At 33.2% G+C, this 25,208-nt stretch overlaps 1 protein-coding gene across 3 annotated transcripts in view; it reads right to left on the bottom strand.

Moving 5' to 3' along the window:
* MIS18BP1 (MIS18 binding protein 1) overlaps positions 1–25,208 on the bottom strand; it is a 70,384-nt gene that overhangs the window by 13,092 nt on the left and 32,084 nt on the right. For all 3 annotated transcript variants that reach the window (XM_051975775.1, XM_051975776.1, XM_051975777.1), the window contains exons 4-11: positions 24,623–24,772; positions 23,828–24,294; positions 17,149–17,222; positions 16,346–16,476; positions 15,451–15,538; positions 12,824–12,996; positions 10,243–10,412; positions 9,188–9,290 (exon numbers count right to left, since the gene is read on the bottom strand). In XM_051975775.1, the coding sequence (XP_051831735.1) occupies positions 9,188–9,290; positions 10,243–10,412; positions 12,824–12,996; positions 15,451–15,538; positions 16,346–16,476; positions 17,149–17,222; positions 23,828–24,294; positions 24,623–24,772 (1,356 nt within the window). The remainder of the gene's footprint in view (positions 1–9,187; positions 9,291–10,242; positions 10,413–12,823; positions 12,997–15,450; positions 15,539–16,345; positions 16,477–17,148; positions 17,223–23,827; positions 24,295–24,622; positions 24,773–25,208) is intronic.

Below are 25,208 nucleotides of genomic sequence, written 5' to 3'. Positions count from 1 at the left end.
AAATCAAGGATGTATAACCAGTTTTGCTTTCCTCTATCATTAATTACAGGAAGGAATGATCATTTATCTCCCCACAGTTCCTACCACTTATATGTTAATAAAATAAGTTTCTTCTTTTTGTTAAGAATTAGATATAGACTGTCAGTTGTCTTTACTATAATTCCAATTTTGGACAGATGAAATTATTAAGGAAAGTTAAGAAATTATTAGGAACTTCCAAATTCTCCTCTAAACTATGCTCAAAAGGCTATAAAACTCTGCATATCCTTTGATCCAATAGTGACTGTCTCTATTGGGTCTATATCCCAAAGAGATCATAGAAGAGGGACCATTAAGGATCCACATGTACAAAAAATGTTTGTAGTAGGCCCATTTTATAATGGCAAAGAATTGGAAATTCACCAGATGCCCATCAGTTGGGGAATGGCTAAATAAGTTATGGTATATGAATGTAATGGAATATTATTGTACTATAAGAAATGATGAGCAGGCCGATTTCAAAAAAGCCTGGAAAAGACTTACATGAACTGATGCTGAGTTAAGGAAGCAGAACCAAGAGAACATTGTACATATTAATAACAAGATTATGTGATGACCAATTATGATGGACTTGGCTCTTTTTAAAAATGAAGTGATTCAAGATAATTCCAATAGACTTGTGATGAAAATGCCACCACATCCACAGAGAGAAGAACTATGGAGACTGAATGTGGATTACAACATAGTATTTTTCACTTTTTTTTTTGTTGTTGTTTGTTTGCTTGTGTTTTTCCCCCATTCTCATGGTTTTTTTTCCTTTTGATCTGATTTTTCTTGTACAGCAAGATGAATGTGGAAACATGTTTAGAAGAACTGCACCTATATATTTTACTTATATTTAATCTATATTGCATTGTTTAATCTTTCTTTCCTCTCACAGAGAGCAAAGAGAGGGAGAAAAATTTGGATTACTAGGTTTTTGTAAAAGTGAATGTTGATATTTAACATATATAGGACTGCTTGCCATCTTGGGGGGGGGGAGGAGGGAGGGAGGGGAAAAAACGAAACATAAGTGATTGCAAGGGATAATGTCATGTAAAAATTATCCTGGCATGGATTCTGTCAATACAAAGTTATTACTAAATAAAATAAAATTTAAAAAAAAAAAAAAAAAAGGAAAGACTGAATGTTGAAGGAAGATATGGATTTTGAAAGGCAGAAGTGTTTGTATTTCACAAATAAGGAGAGAATCTGTGCAAATAAAGGGCATTTGTGCAAAAAAAAAAAAGTGAATGTTGAAAACTTTTTCATATGTATTTGGAAAAATAAAATACTATTAAAGATTTTAATAACCCACAAATTCTCTCCCAAGCAATTTAAAAATAATGCCTCCAAATGAATTCTGGAATAGCAAAACTCACAAAAAGACAAAGATGAAATTATTTTTCAGCTCAAGACAACTATGTAGGACCGGCAGAAAAGATCTATAATGGAATCAAGAGTTCAGTGCAGTTAGGCAATGCCAGAGCTCTGGCAAGCCAACAACAGCCCTTGGGGACAACTGAATCTGAGAGGAGAGAGAAGAGATTTGGGACCACTGTTCAGAAGGACATTACAGAGGCCCCTCTGCTGACACTGGGTGCCAAATTCTTGCACTATCAAACTTGGATCTAGACTGTAGTCCTGCATTGCAGTGCCAGGGCGAGAAGAATCAGTACAACAGAGCCTGTGGCTGCAAGGATATAGGGACACTGGTCATAGTTCAAGGCCAGAAAAGAGTGCTTGTGGTCACTCAAAGACCAGAGCACAGACCAGGAGAGGAGTAAATACATCGCTCTTTAGATGATACTACCTTGGAAGAATTGGAAACCTGTTATAACTCCTCGGGACCAGCTCTGAAAACAGCAGCTTGGGACAGTGTCCCCTCCATCCCAGGAGCAGAGTCCTACTTTAACATTAAATTAAAAACCAAGAAATAGGCTAGGAAAATGAGCAAAGAACAACAACAAAAAGACCCCCGACCATAGAAAGTTATTATGGTGACAAAGAAGATTAAAACACAAATTCAGAATAAGATAAATCAAAACAGTTACATTCAAAGAAAAATGAATTGTATGCCCCCCCAAAAAATGCTGAAAGAGTTCAAAGAGGATTTTAAAAATCAATAAAAAAAAATTGGGAAAGAAATGAAAATGATGCAAGAAAAAATCATTTTAAAAGACTCTACAAGTTGGTAAAGGAGGCATAAAATACTGAAGAAAATACATGTTAAAAACTAAAATAAGCCAAATCTTAAAAGAGGCACAAAAAATTCAGAAGGAAAATTCCTTAAACATTAGAATTAGATAAGTGGAAACTAATGGCTCCATAAGAGATCAAGAAACAATAAAACAAAATCAAAAAGAATGAAAAAAATTGACAAAAATGTGAATATCGCAATGGAAAAATAATTGACCTGGAAAATAGATTTGAGTTGAGATTAAGAATTATTGAAGCATTTGAAAGCCATGATCAAAAAAAAGTGCCTTGACATCATCTTTCAAGAAATATTCAAAATTTCAAAAATCGGGAAAAATTTCCCTGCTATCTTAGAACCAGCGGGTAAAAGAAAAATTGAAAGAAAGTCACCTTCTGAAAGGAATCCTAAATGAAAACTTCCAGGAACATTATAGCCAAATTCTAGAGTTCCCAGGTTAAGGAGAAAATATTGCAAGTAGCCAGAAAGAAACTGAAATGTTACGGAGCTTAGTTAGTCAGGATAACATAAGGTTTAGTAGCTTCTTCATTAAAAGATCAGAGGGCTTGGAATATGATATTCCAGAGAGTAAAGGATCTAGGATTACAAGCACGAATCACCTCCCAGCAAAACTGAGAATAATCCTTTGGGGGAAAAAATGAACATTTAATTAAACAGAGGACTTTCAATCATTGCTGATGAAAAACAATAAGATTAAACTGTTTATATTCTTACATGACAAGATGATACTTACAACTCTTAAGAACTTTATTATTATCACATAAAAAAGGCACAAAACAGCTTTTACAGTGGAGAGGAAAATGAGGAACTTGAACCTTACCCTCATTAGAATTGGCTTAAAAAGGGAATAATATGCATATTCAGTTAAGTATAGAAATCTAATATATTCTACAAGAAAGTAGGAAGTAAAGAGGATAAGAAAAAGGGCAGGAGGGAGGGCTGATAGAAAGGATGGCAGTTTAGAGGAGGTAGTAAAAGTCAGAGGCAAAAGATTCTCAGAGATGGACAGGATGAAAGGAGAAAGTAGAATAGAAAGGAAAACAGAATGGAGGGAAATAGGAATTATAACTGAAAACATTTTTACAGTAAGTTTCTCAGATAAAGGTCTCATTTCTCAAATATAGAGTGTCAAATTTATAAAAATACAAGCCATTCCCAAATTGATTAATGGTCAAAGGATATAAATAAGCAGTTTTCAGAAGGGACACTGATACATTGCTGGTGGAATTGTGAATACATCCAGCCATTCTGGAGAGCAATTTGGAACCATGCTCAAAAAGTTATCAAACTGTGCATGCCCTTTGATCCAGCAATGTTTCTACTGGGCTTATACCCCAAAGAGATACTAAAGAAAGTAAAGGGACCTGTATGTGCCAAGTTTGTGGCAGCCCTGTTTGTAGTGGCTAGAAGCTGGAAAATGAAAGGATGTCCATCAATTGGAGAATGGTTGAGTAAATTGTGGTATATGAATGTTATGGAATATTATTGTTCTGTAAGGAATGACCAGCAGGATGAATACAGAGAGGACTGGTGAGACTTACATGAACTGATGCTGAGTGAAATGAGCAGAACCAGGAGATCATTATATACCTCTCAACAACGATACTGTATGAGGATGTTTTCTGATGGAAGTGGATCTCTTCGATAAAGAGAGCCTTAATTGATCAAAGATGGACAGAAGCAGCTACACCCAGAGAAAGAACACTGGGAAATGAATATAAACTGCTTGCATTTTTGTTTTTCTTCCCGGGTTATTTATACCTTCTGAATTCAATTCTCCCTGTGCAACAAGAAAACTGTTCGGTTCTGCACACATATATTGTATCTAGGATATACTGCAACCCATCCAACATGTAAAGGACTGCTTGCCACCTGGGGGAAGGGGTGGAGGGAGGGAGGGGAAAAATTGAAACAGAAGTGAATGCAAGGGATAATGTTGTAAAAAATTACCCTGGCATGCGTTCTATCAATAAAAAGTTATTAATATAAAAAAAAAATAAGCAGTTTTCAGACAAAGTAGTCACAGCAACCTATTGTTACATGGGAAAAAATGCTCTAAATCACCGATTTAGAGAAATGCAAATTAAAAGAACTCTAAGCTATCAACCTGTTACAGTCCTTAACACCAACCCATAACTATCAGAATGGCTAATATAAGAAAATGACAGACATTTGAGAGGATATGGGAAATTTGAGACAATGATGAATGCACATTAGGAACTGATTTAAGCACTTTGGAGAACTATTTGGAGCTATGTCCAAAGGCTATAAAAACTTTGTATACTGTTTGACCAAGCAATCCACTACAAGCTCTGTATCTCAGAAATTAAAACAAAAAAGGAAAAGAACCTATTTGTATAAAAACATTTATAGCAGCTTTTCATGGTGGCTAAGAATAAGAAATAGAAGGGATGTTCATCAATTAGGAAATGGCTGAACAAGTTGTGGCATATGACTATGATGGAATATTACTCTTCTGTAAGAAATGACTGGCATGATGATTTCAGAAAAACTTGGAAAGACTTAGAACTGATGCAGAGTGAATTGAGTAGATCCAGAAGAACACAGACCACAATAACAGTAATACTGTATAATGATCAACTGTGAATGACTTAGCTATTCTCAGCAATATAATGATCTAAGACAATTCTGAAGAGTTATGATGAAAAATGCTATCCACCTCTAGAGAAAGCATTAATGGAGACTGAATCAGACTGAAGCATATTTTTAAAAAATATTTCTTGTGGGGTAGCTAGATGGCACAGTGAATAAAGTGCCATGCCTGAAATCAGAAGGACCTGAGTTCAAATTTGACCTTAGATACTTAATATCTAGACCCCTGTGTTAGACCCTGAGCAAGATAAGATACCTAACCCCAATTGCCTCAAAAAACCTTTTTTTCCCTTCTTGTTTGGGTCTTTTGGGGGGAGGTTTGTTTTCTTTCCCAACATGACTAATATGGAAATAGGTTTTGCATGGCCATACATATATAATCTATCTTAAATTGCTTGCCTTTTCAATGAGGAGGCAGGGAGAGGGAAGATTGGAGAATTTGTAATTCAAAATCTAAAAAATGAATGTTAAAAATTATGTTTAAATGTAATTGGGGGAAAAGATTAAACAAAAGAAAACAAAACAAAGAGGAGTTTGGCTATTGCCTCATACATGGCTGCTAACTAAATGAGTGCATTTTGTTAAGAACTGGAGTTTTTGCTAACAATGAACTTCATCAGGATCATATTCTAAGCCCCTGGTACCTTGTATGAGAGAAGCATACCTACAGGTTGCAGGTTGGGTGTTGCCTCCTTTGCAAATAAGCCCTCAGTATCTGAACAGTTGAAACGTGAGCAATTTCAATTTCATAAAGTCTGTCTCCAAGCAGAAATAGGTATCTCTGACTATGAGAAAGGCAACAAATCATAATTTCAGATTTTCCTGATGTTCCTAGTGCTACGTACATAGAAAGTAGCTCCATTTATGAGGACTTTGAGGATGAGCAACATTATGTGCTGTCATATAGTATCCCCAAAGGACATCTGGAGCAAAGGTGCTTTCTTGCTACAATACTAATCACAGAAGCATTTCCCACAGTAGTGACAGTGATGCTTTCTTGTCATGAATTAAACTTTATTTTACATTTGCACACATCTTAGACATTTTTCACCTTTAGACAGAATGTAAGTTCTTTTAGGTTCATGGAAGATTTTTGCATTTGTTTTGTTTTCCCTTTTTTTTAATTAAACTAAATTGAAGGAAGGTATAGAATGCAAACTTAAAAACACAGATGATACAAAGCTATGTTAAATCAATGGATGACAGTCGGGATCCAAACAGATCTCAAAAGGCTTGGATAGGCCAAATCTAATGAGACACAACTGAAGAGAAAAATGTGAAGTTCTACCCTTTTCCTCACATGTACAAGGTAGGGAAGGTTGGAGTAGAAAACAGCTCATTTGATGGGGTAGCCAAAAAAAACGCTAACTCCAGCTTCAGCTGTATCTGAGGAAGTGTTACAGTTCCTGCTGTACTGTCTGCCCTTGTCAAACCTCACCTGCAGGTTTGATGCCTCTTCAGTTCTGGATGGCAGAGTTTAAGATGGACATAATGGCTGGCTCCTTGTCTGGAACCCCCTAAAATTCACTGAGGCCAGAGGGGCTGAAGACCTGCTCAGGGACAATTCACAATCCACTGGAGGTGAGTGCACCAGCTGCCTGGCATTGATCCAGGGGTACCACAGTGGACCTGTTTCCTGGATCTCTTCATACAAATATATCTTCTTTACAATGCACCTCCCCATTCTTCTTTTTTTTTTTTAACTTGTACCCCTGAACTGTTCCAGTGCCATGTTTCAAGTCATGCCATGTTAACAAGTGCTATGAATCAGGTCTGATTTCCTTTATTTCATTAGGATGTCCATTTTACCTTATGTATATTTATGTGTAAAAATCTGAGGTTTCTTTTAAGCAATGGTTCACAAACCTAAAACCTCAGATATTTAATATTTTAAACTAGGTCAAAAACCTTTTTTCTTAAATGCCTTAACTTTGATTGGCAATGGTGATGAAATCATTAGTTTTGCCCCAAAGATACTGAGGTTCTTGCCAAAGATCTTGTAATCTTTAGTAATGCTTTCTAGATTCCCTTTTGCAGTAATGGTTTATGCCTATGGGCACTACCAGAAATGGATCAAAATTTTGCAGTAACAGTTCTCAATCTGGATATACAACCTAGGAAGATCGCTCTATTGTAAATGTCCACATAGTGTTCTCTGGGTAGGGATTTCGTTAGCCACCAGCAATTCTTTTCTCTTCTGGATTGTTCTCCTAATAGCACTATGGAATCATAGTATGATTCTCTGGAAGACACTTTTGTCCACCTTTCCCTACAATTAACTGGGGTGTGTGCTCAGTGAAAACTAACAGGTTTTAATATTAAACATGTAAGGAAGCTAAATCTACTTTCTTACTACTAATATATACCAAAGATGATTCTAAATGATTTTTGGATTATCCAACCATGTTGTTATTCTTTACTATTGCAGACTATGTAAACTGACTTAACTATTATATTAAGAATGGACTTGTGATATCCCTCCCAAAGGACAAGAGTTTAGGATAAGTCTCTACCTAATGCTTTTTTTAAACAAGCACCTGCTCAACTTATAAGAAATGTTAGCACTATTATTTAGAGCCTCTTGGCTCTAAATTAGTGAAAATAAATTTAATTTCTTTGTAGCTCTATGTATACTCATCAAATAATACGTGAGCAAAACAGGAAGATTTATTTCATCGTATCTTGGAGTCAAAGAGCAGAAATCAAATTTAAGAATCTATCATTAATTTGAAATTTAGAGGACCATAAGAAAAAGAAGAAACTTTTAAGTAATGAATTCACTATGCATTATTATGCCGTGTCTTCCTTTATTTTTTTATATGGAACATAAAAAGTACTTCTACATATTATGTGAAAAGGAATTTTATTGACAAAAGTAAAATGCAGTTTACACACGGCCAGATTATTTGGACAATACTGAGTGATAAGAAATAAAGCCACTAAAGTTCATTTCAAAGAAATGTGTTTCTCAAGTAACTAAATTTCTATAAGCTCTTGATTCTGAAAAAAACATATCAAGTTATAAAGTAACTTTTTTGTCTATATAATAGCCCATTTATATTTAAGTAAACACATTTGAGAAATGTGTCCAGTATTTTAATAAATCCAAATGGTTTACCGTCTCAGAAAAACTTGTTTTTTGATATAAATCATCATTGGTATTATAAGACAAAACTAATAATTCAAACTATATAAAATTGGAAACCTTTACCATGAATAAAATTAAAGAAGGTGGAGAATTAGAAGAAAATCCAGAGGAAGAAAAATATGGGCATCAACTATCATTGATACAAAATCTGATATCCTAACGTCAGCCCCATACCAATACCACACTTTTCTTATATTCGAAGATAAGTTTGTTTTCCAGAGTGCTAAAGCCCAGCAGGCAAACTGTGCCCCAAGCTTGGCTAACAATAGTCCACTGCACTCAGTCTTATGGATGAACTTTGCTACAGCTAAATCACAGAACTGGCTCAAACCAATCCCCGCTGGTGTCTGAGCTCAAATAAGCAGGGGTAGAAACTACATTCTGGTTATGAAGCCTTGCTATGAATACAGACTTTTTGTCCCAAGGCAAGCTGGCCTCATTGTTGCTGTTAGACCTCACTGCTTTGTTCTAGCCACAACTGTATCAAGGCTTGGTCACACCGCCTTGGGGCTCTTGATGCTAGAGCAGACCCTGGCACAGGTCATTACCTTCAAAACTGGAATTAGATCCCACGGAAGTATAAAGAAACAAAGGTCTATCATATACCCAACTATTCATAGGAGCACCCTTTGTAGTAGGAAAGAACTAAAAACAAGCTAGATATCTCTATACTAGGGAAAGGCTAAGGAACTATAGGACTGGAATATTTTATAATAAGAAATAACAAACATGAGGAATTCAAAGCAGCAGAAGAAGAATGTATGAACTGCGCAGAGGAAAAACCAAGATAAGGTCCCAGAAAAAAATAGCAGATTTCTGATCACAGCAGAGAGGTGGGGAGGAGAAGGGGGCCTACTATGAAATAATACTGTATACAACATTATCAGTACAGCCACTTTATCAGATGTTTTTGATCAAATTTTTTTCTTTGTTATAAGGGAGGGTTCAGTCTGGAGAAAGAAGCTAAAATGGCCATTAATAAAATGCATTAAAAGATAAAATAAAAATGTTTTGTACACTTAGAAAAGCCATTAATACAGATTTAAGAGTTGAGAATCCTTAAAGCATTTCAGGAATAATTTTGGCTTAGACAATTTAAAAACGGGCATTTTCCAGAATGAGAAAATGTTTTAAAATACATAGCAAGCAAAATATGAAGATTCATTTCAAAAATATTGAGGGCATTTTACCTCTCTTTAGACTTTTAAATATTTTTTCATTTGTTTTAGCTTCATGATTTTTGCTTTTCTTTGGAGAACTCATCTGTTTACTTTCATTTTTTGCAGCTGATTCCTTAAAAACAAAAATGATGAAAATAATTTTCATTAACATTATCAGTATCTACCCTAAATAGGAAGCTTAGATCCTTATATAGCATAGACATTAGCAGATTTCTACAGTTTGACATCTCATTGTTTCTCAACATATTCTTGGTAGAGATAAACATTTTCTAAAATCTATAAAATTACTTTCTAAGCACTTCTGTCTCTTGGAATCGTTTTGTCTTTGAAATAGCTTCTTGGAAAGCAGGAGAAGAAAGAGAAGCTATTTCAGAGACCAGCTAACTCTAAATTGACACTCTTTCCTGAAGAAAACCAGGAGGTAGAAGTAAAAAACTAGTTTAAATCTCCTTGGCTTCATGACTTTATTTTTAAAAGTATTCTGATAAGTGAATTTCAATATAATTGCTTTTTTTTGCAGCCCTATGTATTTTGTTATCCACATTTAAAAACATTCTGAGGAATCTTCTATAGGTTTTACCAGACTGCCACAAGGGGTCCAGTACATCCAAAAGATTAAGAACTCCTGTCCTCAAATTATGCTGAGGCCATTTGTCATCTAATCCCAGCTTCATTTTATTTATTTCAAGTAGAAATAAAGAGCCAGAAACTGCTAAGAGGGGTGAGCCATGTCATGGAAGTTATTAACACTTTGGTACCTCGTTACATTTATATCCTGTTAAAGTTTAATATGTTTTTTAGATGAGGCTATGCTAATAAAATATGCAAAGTCTTTTTAGTACATATATTAACTGAGGGTCTCTAGCTGAAGTTTAAAATGTATTTTCAGATTATAGCATATAATAGATTCCAAAAATATGAAAATTCCAAAATATGCTTCATATACTGACAATTTCCTATTCTTAAAAGTCAAATATGGGCAAAAAGTACCAAGTATTCAACTAAAGTCAGATGTCTATCCTACTCATTTGCTGATCAAATAGTAGTATATGAAAATAATTTACCTCTTTAGGTAGGCAGTTTTTTCCTCCAGTTTGGAAAGTGACATTCATTTGATTATCACAGTTAGTATGTTCGCCACACCGCAATTTTAAAGGTACTTTTAGATGTTGATCATTATTAACCATGTTTAATTCTGTAGCTTTATGTAAAGCATCACATTCAGTAGATATTTCTATAAGGACAAAGATTAATATTTGGCAACAAGATTTTTAATATATAGTGCTTCCTAATACAAGAATGTAAAATGAATATATATTGTAAAACAATTGCTATTAAATAAAAGTAATCCACTGGGACAATATGGCTTGAAGAGACCTTTTGTAGTAAAAAGAGAAGTTCTTTTATTCCTAATAAATTATAAGATGCCATGCTTTACAACTTCTTAAAGCTTTTAAACGACTTATTTCATGGGGCTGGTTGTATCTCTATCATTGTTTTAAACAACTTATTTCATGGGGCTGGTTGTATCTCTATCATTGTTTTAAACAACTTACTTCATGGGGCTGGTTGTGTCTATATCATTGTTTTTCTTTTAAAGTTTCCTTTTTTTTTAATTTAAAATTTAAACAAAAATAGAAAAAACAAAAGAAAAAAGAAAAAACTGTCATGTGCACAGAATATATGAAAGAATTCAAAATATTTAACTATACATTTCCATTTAAAAAACATGTATATAATAATAGAATATATTATATTCATAACTCCATCTTTTCTTTGTTTCCTTGTAGGTTTTTTCTTTTGTTCCCTGCTGTGCATTTTTAATTCCTTCCTCCTCCTTCCCCCTTCTACCCCCCAAATTTTCCCAAGAAGGCTACAGTTAAGCACAGACATATTTATATATGTATATTTGCATGTGTGTATATATGTGCACACACATACATATAAGCATATCTACATACATATGCTTACCTACACATATATGCATATGCATTCTCGTTTCCTTTCCTTGCTAAACTCTCCAACTTTACTTTTACCTATTAGTTTGCCTTATTATTACTTACTTACAAGGATACCGCCTATATCCTCTCCCTCCAACTTTTTCCTCCCTCTTTATCCCTTTCTCATTAAATCTACACCTTGTCCCACTATCATAAATCTACACACCCTTCTATGCCCCATTTTATCCCATATCTCTTATTATCATTATCTTACCATCTTACATCCCTCGTTTCTTTATAGATTTTGGAGGGTATTATATCCTTCTATGTAGATATATGTATTGTTCTCTCTAAAAACCCATTCCTGATGCAAGTAGAATTTCAGAACTACCAGCCCTTCCCCATCTAATTCATTTACCAGTCCTTGTTTTCCAACTCATTATAGTTGTCATTATAGTAATATATATAGTTATAGTAATTAAAGCATAATTACTGTCTTTGCCTTTTAGAATCATATCATACTCAGCTCTACCCCAATCTTTCTTTTGAACTACCCAATTACTAATTATTTAGACATATAGTTTAAATTTCCACATATAAAACATGAACAGTCTGTCCTTAGTGAGTCCCTTGAAACTAATCTTTGATATTGGGTCTTGTATGTCAAATTTTCTGAGTCCAGTTTTTCCCCAAGAAAATCCTGCAAATCTGATACTTCATTGAATGTCCATTTTTTTCATTCAGTATTATACTTAATTTTGCTGGATATAATATTTTTGGCTGCAGCCCTAGTTCTTTTGATTGTTGATATATAGTATTCCAAGACCTTTAGTCTTTTACTATAGCCGGTGATAGGCTTTGTGTGATTCTAATTGTAGCTCCAGCATATTTGAATTTTGTTGTTGTTGTTGTAGCTTGTAAAATTTTCTCTTTGACCGAGGGTTTTAAAATTTAGCAATGATGTTCCTATATTCTTTCCTTGTAGAATCTTTCAGGTGGTGATCAGCAGATTTTTTTCTATTTCTACTTTCCCCTCTTGTTCTATCACTTCAAGACAACTTTCTTTAATTATTTCTTGTATTATTGTATCAAGGTTATTTTTTTGGTCATAACTTTCAAGTGGTCCAATTATTCTTATGTTTTCTTTTCTTGAACTGTTGTTTTTCTTATGAAATGTCTCACATTCTCTTCTATTTTTTCATTCTTTATATTTTATTATTTCTTGGTCTCTTACAACCTCACTAGCATCCCTTTGCCTATTTCTAATTTTCCAAAGAGTCTTTTTCTTAAGACTCAGGGGTATTTAGGTAGTAAACCTCACTAGCATCCCTTTGCCTATTTCTAATTTTCCAAAGAGTCTTTTTCTTAAGACTCAGGGGTATTTAGGTAGTAAACCTCACTAGCATCCCTTTGCCTATTTCTAATTTTCCAAAGAGTCTTTTTCTTAAGACTCAGGGGTATTTACTACCTAATAGAAGCCAGGAGAAAAATTCTGATCCTGGCTGCAAAGAGTCCCAGGATCTACTATGTAATTTTTTTGTCAGTTAAAATGATTTCCAAAAACAGGTTAAATTACCCTTGTAAATGCAATATTTTAAAAACTTCCATACTATACACCTTAAGCATAAGAAGAAAGTAATACAGGTTTAATTAATAGTTCATTTTTTTGGTCAATTTAAACATATAAGAAAAAAGACAAGCATACCAGAGCAGTTTTCAGAAACATCATAAGTAGTATTTTTAATTTTGGCACTTTGGGGGATCATTTCTGTTCCAGTTTCTTCTGATATATCACTTTTTTTAATCCTCGAATCAAAGACAGATTTGTCTGTTTCTTGTTGATCAAGTTTGCATTTTTTTCCTTTTTTAGCATATGCCCTTTAAACAATTTAAAAATTTATGAATTAAGTATTTTTTGTAGTTAACATTCAAGTTTTCCCTCTATTATTGAGAGCTTTTAAAAGAACAAAATAACAAATCAGTTATGGCTACTGTACAGTAAAACTATAAAAGAACATAAGAAAGGTAAAGTAGGGATTTTTATATAAGAAGACATTTAACAACATCAGTATCACCAAAACTTAGTAGGATAAAATTTGATTATGAAATTTATGATGAATGGCTATGAAAGACTATGCTTTGTTCAAAAAATGAAAATAGATTAAAGGTGAAAACTACAATATTGCACATTAATATATATGAGGACATGCAGGAACAAGCAAGAGAAAGAGAAGGAATTTGTGAGAAAATCAGAATGAAAAAGAAAAGCTAGTCCTAGTCACCAAATGTGGGGCCAAATGGGGATTGCATACATCATGCAAAAATTATGGAAAATAGCAAAGTAGTCTGCACAAAGCCCTAATTCTGAAAATTGTTTCTGAAGATATCAGCAAACAGAAGAAAACACTGAACATAATGAAAAAAATATCTTGGACAGAGAGAAGATCAAGAAATAAATCAAATGAATGCCACACACAAGTCAAAATAGAATCTCAGAGAATGTCTTGACAAAAAATAAAAGTACCTAAGGGAAATGAAGTTAAGAGTTAGAAAATGAAATATTAAAGGAAAGGACAAGTATGGAAGAATGAAAAGAATGTCTTGACAAAAAAACCCCATAAAACTACCTAAATCTGGAAAACAGGGGATGTTCAATTAGTGAATGGCTAAAGAAATTATGGTGAATTCCATATGGTAATGGAATATTATTGTACTATAAGAAATGATGATCATATCAAAAAATGCTCTAAATCACTACTGATTAGAGAAATTAATGCAAATTAAAATGATTCTAAGGTTCTATCAGCACCTTATCACACCTATCAGATTGGCTAATATGATAGAAAATGAAGAAAAAGGGATGTGTAAAAATTATGACACTAATATACTGATGGTGGAATTGTGAACTGATCCAACCATTCAAGAGAGGAATTTGAAACTTTCCACTACTTAGTTTGTATCCCAAAATGTTCTGCTCTCAGGAGTATGGGTTTCCCCCAGGCTGGATCTAAGTTGGACTGTATGTTGCAGAAGGGATCTAAATTGGACTAGTTCGGCTTCTCTGAGTCCATGTTTCGGTAATGGTATGGCTCTTTAGTGATGAAGAGTAGAGGTGGCAGACTTTCCAGATCTCTCCTTAACAAGCTGCAACCTCTGGGCCAAACAGAGTAAGATTAATTTTAATAAAGTCCTATACATGGGTTCCAAAAAAAACCTCTGACCTCACCAGAATAGTGAGAAAGGCATGACTGGACAACAGCTTCTGTGAAACAAGCCTTGGAATGTTTTGTATTCTGAGCTCACTGTGAATCATGGGGGGAATAAAGAAATCTGCTCTCCTGGAACATTAAGAGGGGCAGGGTCCAGATCAGAATAGGAGGGGACAACTTTTCCATATTCTTTCCTGACTCACACCCATGGCACAGGCCTTGTCCTTACTTCTGTTGCCACATTCTGCAAAGTGGGAGTAGAGAGAGGAACACCAGGATGGAGAAGGGACCAGGGCCCTGACACCACAGAACTAGTGGGAAGCCTAAAGGAAGTTTGCCCCAGAAAAGAGAAGACCTGGGATAGATAGAGGGCGTGACAGTTGTCTGTGAAATCCTGAAAGGGCAATAGATGAAGACAACAGACATTCTCCTTGGCTCCTGAAAGGCACAATTAGGAGCATAGGTAAGGATAAAATACAGAGATAGAGATGTTAGCTCAAAAAAAGCAAAGTTTTTAGCAAATAGTCTGCCTTGGGAGGAGATTGAAACAACATGAGAGCTCTTCAAAGATTTGATAATTCCTTAAAAGTGGTAAAGGAGATTCCTGTATGCTTATGTGAAAGATTAAGATGGCCTCCAAAGGCCTTTCAAATGGTATCTTGTGATTTTATAGCATAAGAAAAAGTGGTAGGTAGCTGAGTGTCCATCTTAAAATGACCAAATTCGGTCAAATTTTCACTTAAGCTTGATTTCTAGAGAGCACTGAAATTGTTATTAAGTCCTGCTGGTTTATGAGGGCATATTTAAGAATAAGAAAAATAGGGAGGGATAAAGGGAATTTTAAGCAATGTTAAAAACAAGATAGCAATACAAATACTTTTTAAAAATATACAGAAGAAAAAAATTCAAAAAAGGAAACAGGTATTTTGTTACTATAATGTTCAAATGAATTTATACTTAAGATTGTGACAGACATTAATAGTTTCACATACAATCCTCTTGTGTTCTGTCTATCCAAGTGAGCATGTTTCTTAATTTTAAGTTAATAAAGAAAAAGGAAAAGAATAAAACAAAAATGAAAAAGAATAAGCAGTTATATTTAATGTTAAGAAAAACATTTTACCTTAATTCTTGTAACAAATCATCAACATATAGTTTCCAATTTTTTGGAAATCCAAATATAAACTTCCTAGTAAAATTAGCTGGAAACCCTTTATGAAACAGAAATAGTAACATTAAAGTTAGTACTTTTTTCAAAGACATAAAAATTTGAAGCAAAATATCTACTTAATTACAAACAACAATTAGAATTTAATTGCAATTTCTGATTTTCAGAGAAATGTTCTACTAAGTAACTTAACAGCAACTTATCTTTTCAACTTAATTTTAGCTGATCTAATGGAAGAGAGAAAATATTCTACTTTTGTTCTCACATTTTTTTTGGGGGGGTGTAGGTCAAAGTTTTTCTTTAATTTTTTAAAATCTTTTTTTAAATTATAGCCTTTTATATAGAAAACATATATATGCATAGGTAATTTTTCAACATTGACCCTTGCAAAAACTTCTGTTTCAACTTTTCCCTCTTTCCCTCCCCTAGATGACAGGTAGTCCCATACAAGTTAAATATATTAAAGTATATATTAAATACAATATATGTATACATATATATAGTTATCTTGCTGCACAAGAAAGATTAGATTTAGAAAGAAGGTAAAAATAACCTGTTTCTCACACTTTTCAATGAAATTTAATTCAGTAAAGATTTCTTAATTGGTCATGTGTATTTTACCTAGATAGGTATAAAGGGTAAAAATAAAAACATCTCTAGTTTGAAAAGGTTTATAAGTTAGCAGGGGGAAACTGGATATGCACATAATATAAAGTTAGGGACTTCAATCTTAATGTGCTAGGTTATTTTTCTATTTCAATACTTAGTTCATAATTGTAACATAAAGATATAGTCAGTTTAGTATTACTTAAAAAAAATAAAAATAAATTTTGCTCTTTTAAGTTTTTACCTGCTTCCTTCATGGAAACTGTGTCTATTGTTCCTTTTAATACATAGATATTGCCTGATATAGTCCTAAGTCTGTTGTAGTCAAGACGTTCAACAATTGCATTACTATGCCAATATAAGTCAGGAGTATCTCTAGAGAAAAGATGATTAAGATTCCTCAATAAATATATTTTCAAATATTAATTCAAGATTTACATGAAGTCTTCTTTATTATCATCAACATCATAGCTAAAATGTATAAGATGTTTTGATATTTATAAAGAGCTTTGTATATATTCATTATCTTGTTTGAGCTTCCCAACAATCTGTATCAACAGGTGCTATCACTACAACTGAGACTGACAGTTTTTGCCCAGGGTTACAATGTTAGGAAATATCTGAAGCAACGTTCAAATCCAGCATTTTCCAAATCCAAACCCAGTCCTCAACTATGTCACCTAAATGTAAATGAGAGCAAAGCAAAATTTTCTGGTAATTTATACACAAACATGAAATGACTTGGGCAGTGCTAAATTTGGGAATCTCTTAAGCTAAACACCAATAGAATGACTCTGGTAGATAAGTGTTGTCATTTATAATAAAATTTTAAAAAGAATAACTTCAAAATCCAGCTTAAAGTTCATTTCTATCTACCAGGAAATGTCCCTTATTCTGTTCTGTAGGGCCAAATGGAACAAGTCTACCCTTTTTTTAATTAATAATATTTCAAATACTTCAAAAAATGCTATCATGTCCCTACTTGGCATGTCCTACACAATTTGAATCAAATAATTTATTGGAAGCATAATGATATTGTATACTTACATCAATTTTCCTTCTACACACACAGCAGTATTATTATTCATGTTTCTAATCATCCATTTCTGGAGACAAATTTCCTAATGAAGTATAAAACAAAGTATACATTCTTTCTATTAATTTTCAAATGTTCATTGAAAAAAGAAATCCAATTCTGATTAAGAATACCTTAGTTAAGTAATACTTAAGAAAAACCTATCTATATATAATTGACAAGAGGCTCAAGAAGATATATTGCCAAACTACTCAATTTCACTTTTTTAAAATGCCTGATTCCATAAACATTAAACTGCAACAGAAGGATGAGAGAATGAAATTTTCAATGTACTCTTCTATCTTTTTCTATCAATTATTCAAAATTTTAAATACCTCCCCCATTCTTCTAGCATCCTAAACAAACCAAAAGCCAATCCATACTCCCCAATCATGCATTAAGACAACACAGTACAAAATATACAGATTTATGTAGCTCTTTTAAAATTTGCAAAATGCTTTTCTAAATTTTTACTTTGTTTTTCATTTAACAAGCACTTCATCCCTAACTGAGGGAAAAAGAAAAAAACCAAAACTTTTGTAACAAATATATGTAACTAAAATTCTGGTACAAATAGAGTAGAGCATGCTTCTTGACTAGCTCTACAAACACTGTGATTAGTCACTGCTTTGATCAAACTGTTATTTGTCTTTATAATATTATTATATAAATTTACTTCTAGTTTTGCTCACTTAAGTTTGCATCAGGTCATTTAAATCTTCCCAGATTTTCTATGAAACCATTCCTTTCATCATTTCTTTATTTCTTTATTGCTGAGGCAATTGGGGTTAAGTGACTTGCCCAGGGTCACTAAGCTAGGAAGTGTTAAGTGTCTGAGACCAGATTTGAACTCAGGTCCTCCTGACGTCAGGGCTGGTGCTCTATCCACTGCGCCACCTAGCTGCCCCCCATCATTTCTTACAGTACAATAAGATTCTTGTTACATTCTTCTAACAAAATTAATTTAGCTATTTCCTGACTGGTAGGCAACCCTCTTAGTTTCCAGTTCCGTTTCAAAAACAGCTGCTATGAATATTTGTGTATACGGAGCCTTTTCTTCCTCCTTAATCTTTCTAGGCCGCAACTTTAATAGTAGTACACTATATTATATTTAGGGGTATGTGCAGTTTAGAGACTTTTTGGACACAATCCCAAATTGCTTTCCAGATTGGATGGGTCAATGCACACCTTCATCAACAATATATTGATGTGCCTGTATTCCCATAGCGCCTGCTTCAGTTAGATGCTATGATGGTTTACTTAGAAAGTCTTAGATAATCAACTAAAAAATTAGCCAAAACAATTAAAAACTTTAGTAAAGTTCATGTTATAAAATAAACCCACAGAAATCATCAACATGTCTATATATTATCAATAAAACCCAGCAAAAAGAGAGAAAAAATTTCCATTTAAAATAGCTTGCACACAGTATAAAATACTTGGGAATCTACCTGCCAAGATATATGCTGCAACTATATCAATACAATTACAAAACACTCTTCACATAAAGACAGCTCTAAATAACTGGAAAAATATTCATCACTCATAAGCAGACTGAGCTATAATAAAAATGAGTATTGACTTATTTACTGACATAACAATCAAACTACCAAAAAACTGCTTTATATAAAGGGCTAGAAAAAAAATAATAAAATTCACCTGGAAGAACAAAAGATCAAGAATATACAAGGAATCAATGAAAATAAAAATGTAAAGGTAGATAACTGTACAGATAAATTCAAAATAGATACATGATTTAGATACATAAAGAGTGATATAAGCAAACTAGTACAACATAAGAAAAAATTTCAGTCCGATCCATGGATTGCGAAAGAGATTGTGACCAAACAAGTGATAGAAGTAAATGGGAAGTAGAATGGATTGTTTGATTACATAAATTTTAAAAAAAGTTTTATATAACAAAACTAAGACAGTCAGAATTAGGGAAAAAAAAACAGAAAGGGGGGTGGGAGAAGAGTGTGAAGGGAAGGAGTAAAGGTCTCTTTTCTCAAATTTACAGGGGAAAGAGAAATTAATTCCTAAGAATAGAACTACTCCACAGTCAGCAAATAATTAAGAGATGTGAGCATTCAGAAAAAAAATCAAAGTTATCAATAGTCATGTAGAAAAGTGCTCTAAACAGATTAGAGAAATGCAAATTAAAACAACTCTGATATAACCATCACCTCTAACCTATCAAATTGGCTAATATGACAGAAAAAAAAATGCTGGAGAGGATGTGGGGAAAATAAGTAACCTAATATACTCTTAGTAGAGCTGTGAACTAGTACTACCATTCTGGAGAACAATTTGGAACTATATTCAAAAAGCTAAAACAAAAAACTCAACTCTTTGACCTAAAAATACCATCATTAGAGGTTTGTATCCTGAGCTGATCTAAGAAAAAGATAAAGATCTCATGTACAAAAATATTTATAGTGGTTCTTTTTGTGGTGGCTAAGAATTGGGGAATGACTGAATTAGTTATAATAAAAATAAATGTGATGGAATACTATTGGGCTCAATAAGAAATAAAAAAGGAGATAATGTCCAAAAAACCTGGGAAAACATATGAAATGGTGCAAAGTAATGTTAGCAGGGCCAGATTTTCATAGTAACAGCAATAGTGTAAAGATAATCAGCTGTGGAAGACTTAGCAACTCTTATCAAAACAATGCAATTACAAAGGACTTTATGCTATTCACTTTCAGACAGAGACCTGATGGACTTTGTGCATCTTTTTTTTTTTTTTAATTTTTTCTTTATTTTTTTCCTCTTGGAACATGGCCAATGCAAAACATATTTCTGTATGACTTTATATGGATAATGAATGAGTAGTCATTTCTTGCTTCTTCAGTGGAAGAACTGGGGAGAGAAACTGAACTGAAAATAGTACTTTTTATCTCTCTGTTGGATGGGATGGAGAGAGAAGTTTGTGGTTTTAAGAGGGAAAGGGAGAATGACAATAGAGAATGACAAAATAAGGCAAGAGATCTCCTATCAGAGCTTAGAAAACTTAGAAACCCAGAGGCAGTGAGATCCATACCCATTCAAGAGATCAGCTTAATTATCTACCCAGGAAAAATCAAATGGATAAAGAATGCCGATTGCAATTGTGATATGCAAGTTGGTAGATAACCTATGGAACTGGCCATCATCTATTGTGGACAGACAATATATGTGGATGATAAACTGGGTTTGGAACTAAATAGGAGGAAGAGAACAAGTTGAATTAATTATGAGAAATTGTACAATGCACTTAATGACCAAAAAAAAGTTCATCTTTTTTTTTAAGTGTTATTATTATTTCAGAAATAGTTTATGTATATGAGTTATAAAACACTTATCACAGAATAATTAAAGTTAAGGATCACAAAAAAGGCCATATTGCAATATATTACCAATCAAGTACAAAAGATTTGCAAGAAATACAAATCTTAAATTTGCATTCCGCTGGGGAAAAAAAATTGGAATTATACAAATAAAATACTTAAAATGTCCTTGTCTCAAAGATTCCCCTAGTAGGCATACACTCCAACCAGGAGGTTGCTGATAGAAAGACACTACATATGTGACCATATTTAGAGCAGCGCTTTTTTGTGCTAACAAAGAAATGGAGAACAAGGTTTATGTCCTTAGTTGGGGAAAGGTTGAAAAATCTGTGGTACATGAATGTAATGGGTTATTATTTTGTAGAAAATATGAACTTGATAAATATAGAGAAACCTAGAAAAACTTAAGATAAACAGATGAATAATTCCAAATTGTTTTCCAGAATGATCAGGCCAATTCATAGTTCTATCAAAAGCATAGAAAGCAATTTGAAATTAAAGTATTGTATAATTTCACATGTGCTTCTCAAAAGGAGATAAAAGTGCGGGGAGAGAGAGAATCTGTAGTTCAAAGTTTTAAAACCAAATGTAAAAAATTGTGAGGAAAATAAAAATATCAAAAAAAAAAAAAAAACCACTAAAATGTTTATATATCCTTTGACCCAGAAATTCCACTATTAGGTATATATCCTGAAAACATAACTGACCTTTCAAAATGAAAGCCTCTCTATATAACAAAATATTTATAGTAGTACTTTTTTATGACAGGGAAACAAAGTAGATGTCAATGGAAGAATAGCTAGACAATGTCAAATGTGATAAATAGCCCAAAAAATTATCAAATTGTGCATACCCTTTGATCCAGCAGTATTTCTATTGGGCTTATATCCCAAAGAAATACTAAAGAAGGGAAAGGGACCTGTATGTGCCAAAATGTTTGTAGCAGCCCTATTTGTAGTGGCTAGAAACTGGAAAATGAATGGATGCCCATCAATTGGAGAATGGCTGGGTAAATTGTGGTATATGAATGTTATGGAATATTATTGTTCTGTAAGAAATGACCAGCAGGATGAATACAGAGAGGACTGGCGAGACTTACATGAACTGATGCTAAGTGAAATGAGCAGAACCAGGAGATCATTATACACTTCGACAACGATGTTGTATGAGGACATATTTTGAGGGAAGTGGATTTCTTTGACAAAGAGACCTAACTAAGTTTCAATTGATAAATGACGGACATAAGAAGCTACACCCAAAGAACGAACACTGGGAAACAAATGTGAACTATCTGCATTTTAGTTTTTCTTCCCGGGTTATCTATACCTTCTGAATCCAATTCTCCCTATGCAACAAGAGAACTGTTCGGTTCTGCAAACATATATTGTATCTAGGATATACTGCAACATATCCAACATATAAAGGACTGCTTGCCATCTAGGGGAGGGGGTAGAGGGAGGGAGGGGGAAAAAAAAATCGGAAAAGAAACGAGTGCAAGGAATAATGTTGTCATTATAAAGTAATCATTAAATAAAAAAATTTTAAAAAAATTAAAAAAAAATAGAAGTCTCAGGGGAATAGTAATAATAAACTTCTACCACAACAAATATGTGATACTAAATATATCAATAATTTCTCCTTTGCATATTTTTTTTTATATTTGACTGTGAGTCATTTTTAAGGACAGGAACTGTCTTTTGTCTTTCTTTGAAACCCCAGTGCTTAGTACAGTGCCTAGGATATTGTAGGTGCTTAATAAATGCTTATTGACTACAAAAAAAAAATGATAAATACAAACACATGCATCATTTTCATATGGAAATTATATATATATATATATATATATACATATAATGTAAATAGATTAAGGAAAAGTAACACATAGCTACAGCAATTTAAATGCAAAAGAAAATTGCCACAAAATAATCGAAATCAAATATTTCAAGATTATAAAGAAAAGCATCTCCCCAAAAAGGTATGTGAAGATACTTTCCTATTGCTTCTTGGGAGCAGTTGAATTTGTGGGTGTGGTTTGGTTTATTTCCTTTGTGTGCTGACTAGTATTGCTGATTTTTTTTCTCCCTCTTTTAAAAAATATATTTATTTTGGGGCAGCGAGGTAGCACAGTGGATAGAGCACCAGCCCTGAAGTTAGGAGGACCCGAATTCAAATTTGACCTCAGTCACTTAACACTTCCTAGCTGTGTGACATAGTCACTTAACTTCAATTGCCTCAGCAAGAAAAAAGAAAAGGAAAAAAAATTTATAAATATTTTTTATAAAAGATGGTTGGGCTTGGAGAGAGGTATGCAGGACAAAAATCTAGGTGATATAGAAATATCATTAAAATCTATTCTTTAAAAAAACAACACCCACATAATGACTATGAAAAGGCAAATGGAAACAACAATAATATCACAAAATAAGCAAAACTGAATGGTATGAAATTACAAAGAAGCTTGACACCAAAGGAGAAATATTAGATACTTCCCCCCGCTTCTTTGTAGAGTCAGTGTCCACAGGTATAGACCACTGCATAGTATATCAAATTTGCTGATCAATTATGCTAAATTGCTTTTCCCCCACCTCTTTTTTAAAGTTTTGTTACAAGAAATGGCTTTCTGGGACTGAGGAAGGAAAGTAAATCTAGGTAATATAAAAACAAAAGATATCAATAAAAATCTATTTTTAAAAAAGAACAAATTAATGAAGAGGCACAAAGGAGGTCACTGTAAAGATTCACAATGTTATATATACAATAACATGTATATTCATCACATGTTAAAAGCAAATAATAATCAATGGATAGCCTGCATTTTCTAATGGCATCCACATGTCAAGGAAATTAAAGGAAATTACAAGTAGACAGAAGGATTTAAAGACATGAACAAGAGCTTCAGAAGAAGGGCAGACACAGAGAAGTTATGATCTTCCTTAGTGAAGGAAGTACACATCAAAGAAAGGACTAACATTACAACACAAGGAAAGAAATCAAGGTAGTTATCCCACAATAAGGATATATGATTACAAATGGATAAATAACTTCCTTATGATCATATTTAATTAGATGAAGAGCTAGGTCAGGAACTTTTAATCCTTTGTTCTTTCCATTAGGTCACATTGTCTCAAAAGTCAAGTTTGTATTGTATTTTAAATTAGGTAAACATTGGTTAGTTAAGGTTGTCCTTCAATGTATTTTAAGAAGCTCATTGAATTTAAACATATGAATAATAGAGGAATAAACAAAAATATGTCTACTTCCTGCTTCCAATTAATATAACAAATAATTAGATAAAGAAGAGCTTTAGAAATGTTCCTACCTTTTTTTTGGTACTGAATGCATTTTTACTGGAGTGTGATACACTTGTGGAAACCTTAGAAACTTTTTTCTCCGGTGCTGCTATGTGAGTTTTAGGAGCTGCAATCAAAACTTTAAACATATCTGAGGTAGGACCCTGTTGGACAGTCTTAGAGATTTTTTCTTCATTTTCTTCACTCATTTCCTGTCCTAATAATCCTTTTGTGGACATTTCATTGTCACATTTTGGTAACTGGCTGCCAGGGTTAGCAGGTTCGCAGTCAGTACTGATACCATTAATATGAGGACTTTGAGATCTTTCATCATCAGCATCGATGCTTTCCAAAATAAGGGTATCAGACATGCTGAATTCAACACTTGTAACTCTGTTTTCATCGTCTTGAATGAACCTGGCAGATCTGGCTAATGCCTCACTCAGAATTACTGAAGTTGAAATGTTTTCATGTTTTTCTTTTGAAGCTGTAATGTCTGCAGAAAATCATTCACATTGTATTACATTTATAAGGAGTTATAAGGCTATATAAAAAGCATAAGCAAAAAATGCTTAGTTTTAAATACAAGCATTCAAAAGACACAGGTTCTTCTTATAGCCAAACTTTCCTCTAATTCTTCCCATTTCTAAATCTCCCAACTCTTTTACATATTTTAAAAATGCTAACAGTATAAAACATGAATTTATACAGAGAAAGGAGAGAAAACAATGATCTTCTGCAAGTTAGATGAAGTTTTAATTTACAAATAAGATACAGAACTAAAACTATTTATCAATGAAATTGTGTTAGAACAAAGAACTTACCATAAGTTAAATTTTGTTGATACAATTGGTTTTCCTGCTGATGTAGGATCTTTTGTTTTACTGGAAAGAAAAATTTATTCTGGAAATTTATCTGGGGAGCTTCTTTGGCTAGGGAAAAGGCTTTTCTTCCTGAAGAAATAGGAGGTTCACCTGTAGTTTGTCAGTGGAGATAAAACAAATTCATTCAGAAACATTTAATAATTAAATAGGGGTTTCCTTACAGCAACATGGAATATCTTCTTAGGTATTTTCTAAAATGAATAACACCCCATATGTCCTCCATCCCAATGTCACGTGATTATATCACTCACAACTTGAAAAATGAAAAAAAATTATCTACACATATGGAATTGGTAGTATAGTATAACAAAACACCATTCTAGATATGAGTTCTAGTTTTACCTTTGTCACCAAGTATCTGACATCAAAAAGTAAATACAATGATGAGACTTATCCAAAGAATTTCATCCAATGTGTACCTAAGAAACGGCTTCTGTACAAAAGTTCTGACAAATGGCAATTCAGCTTTTGCTTAAACACCTTTAAGTGAGGTAAATTCACTACCTCCTATGATAGCAGGTTCTCC

The sequence above is a fragment of the Antechinus flavipes genome, chromosome 2 (genome assembly GCF_016432865.1).
Source record: "Antechinus flavipes isolate AdamAnt ecotype Samford, QLD, Australia chromosome 2, AdamAnt_v2, whole genome shotgun sequence".
Taxonomy (NCBI): Eukaryota; Metazoa; Chordata; class Mammalia; order Dasyuromorphia; family Dasyuridae; genus Antechinus; species Antechinus flavipes.
This window is presented reverse-complemented; position numbering and strand designations above follow the sequence as displayed.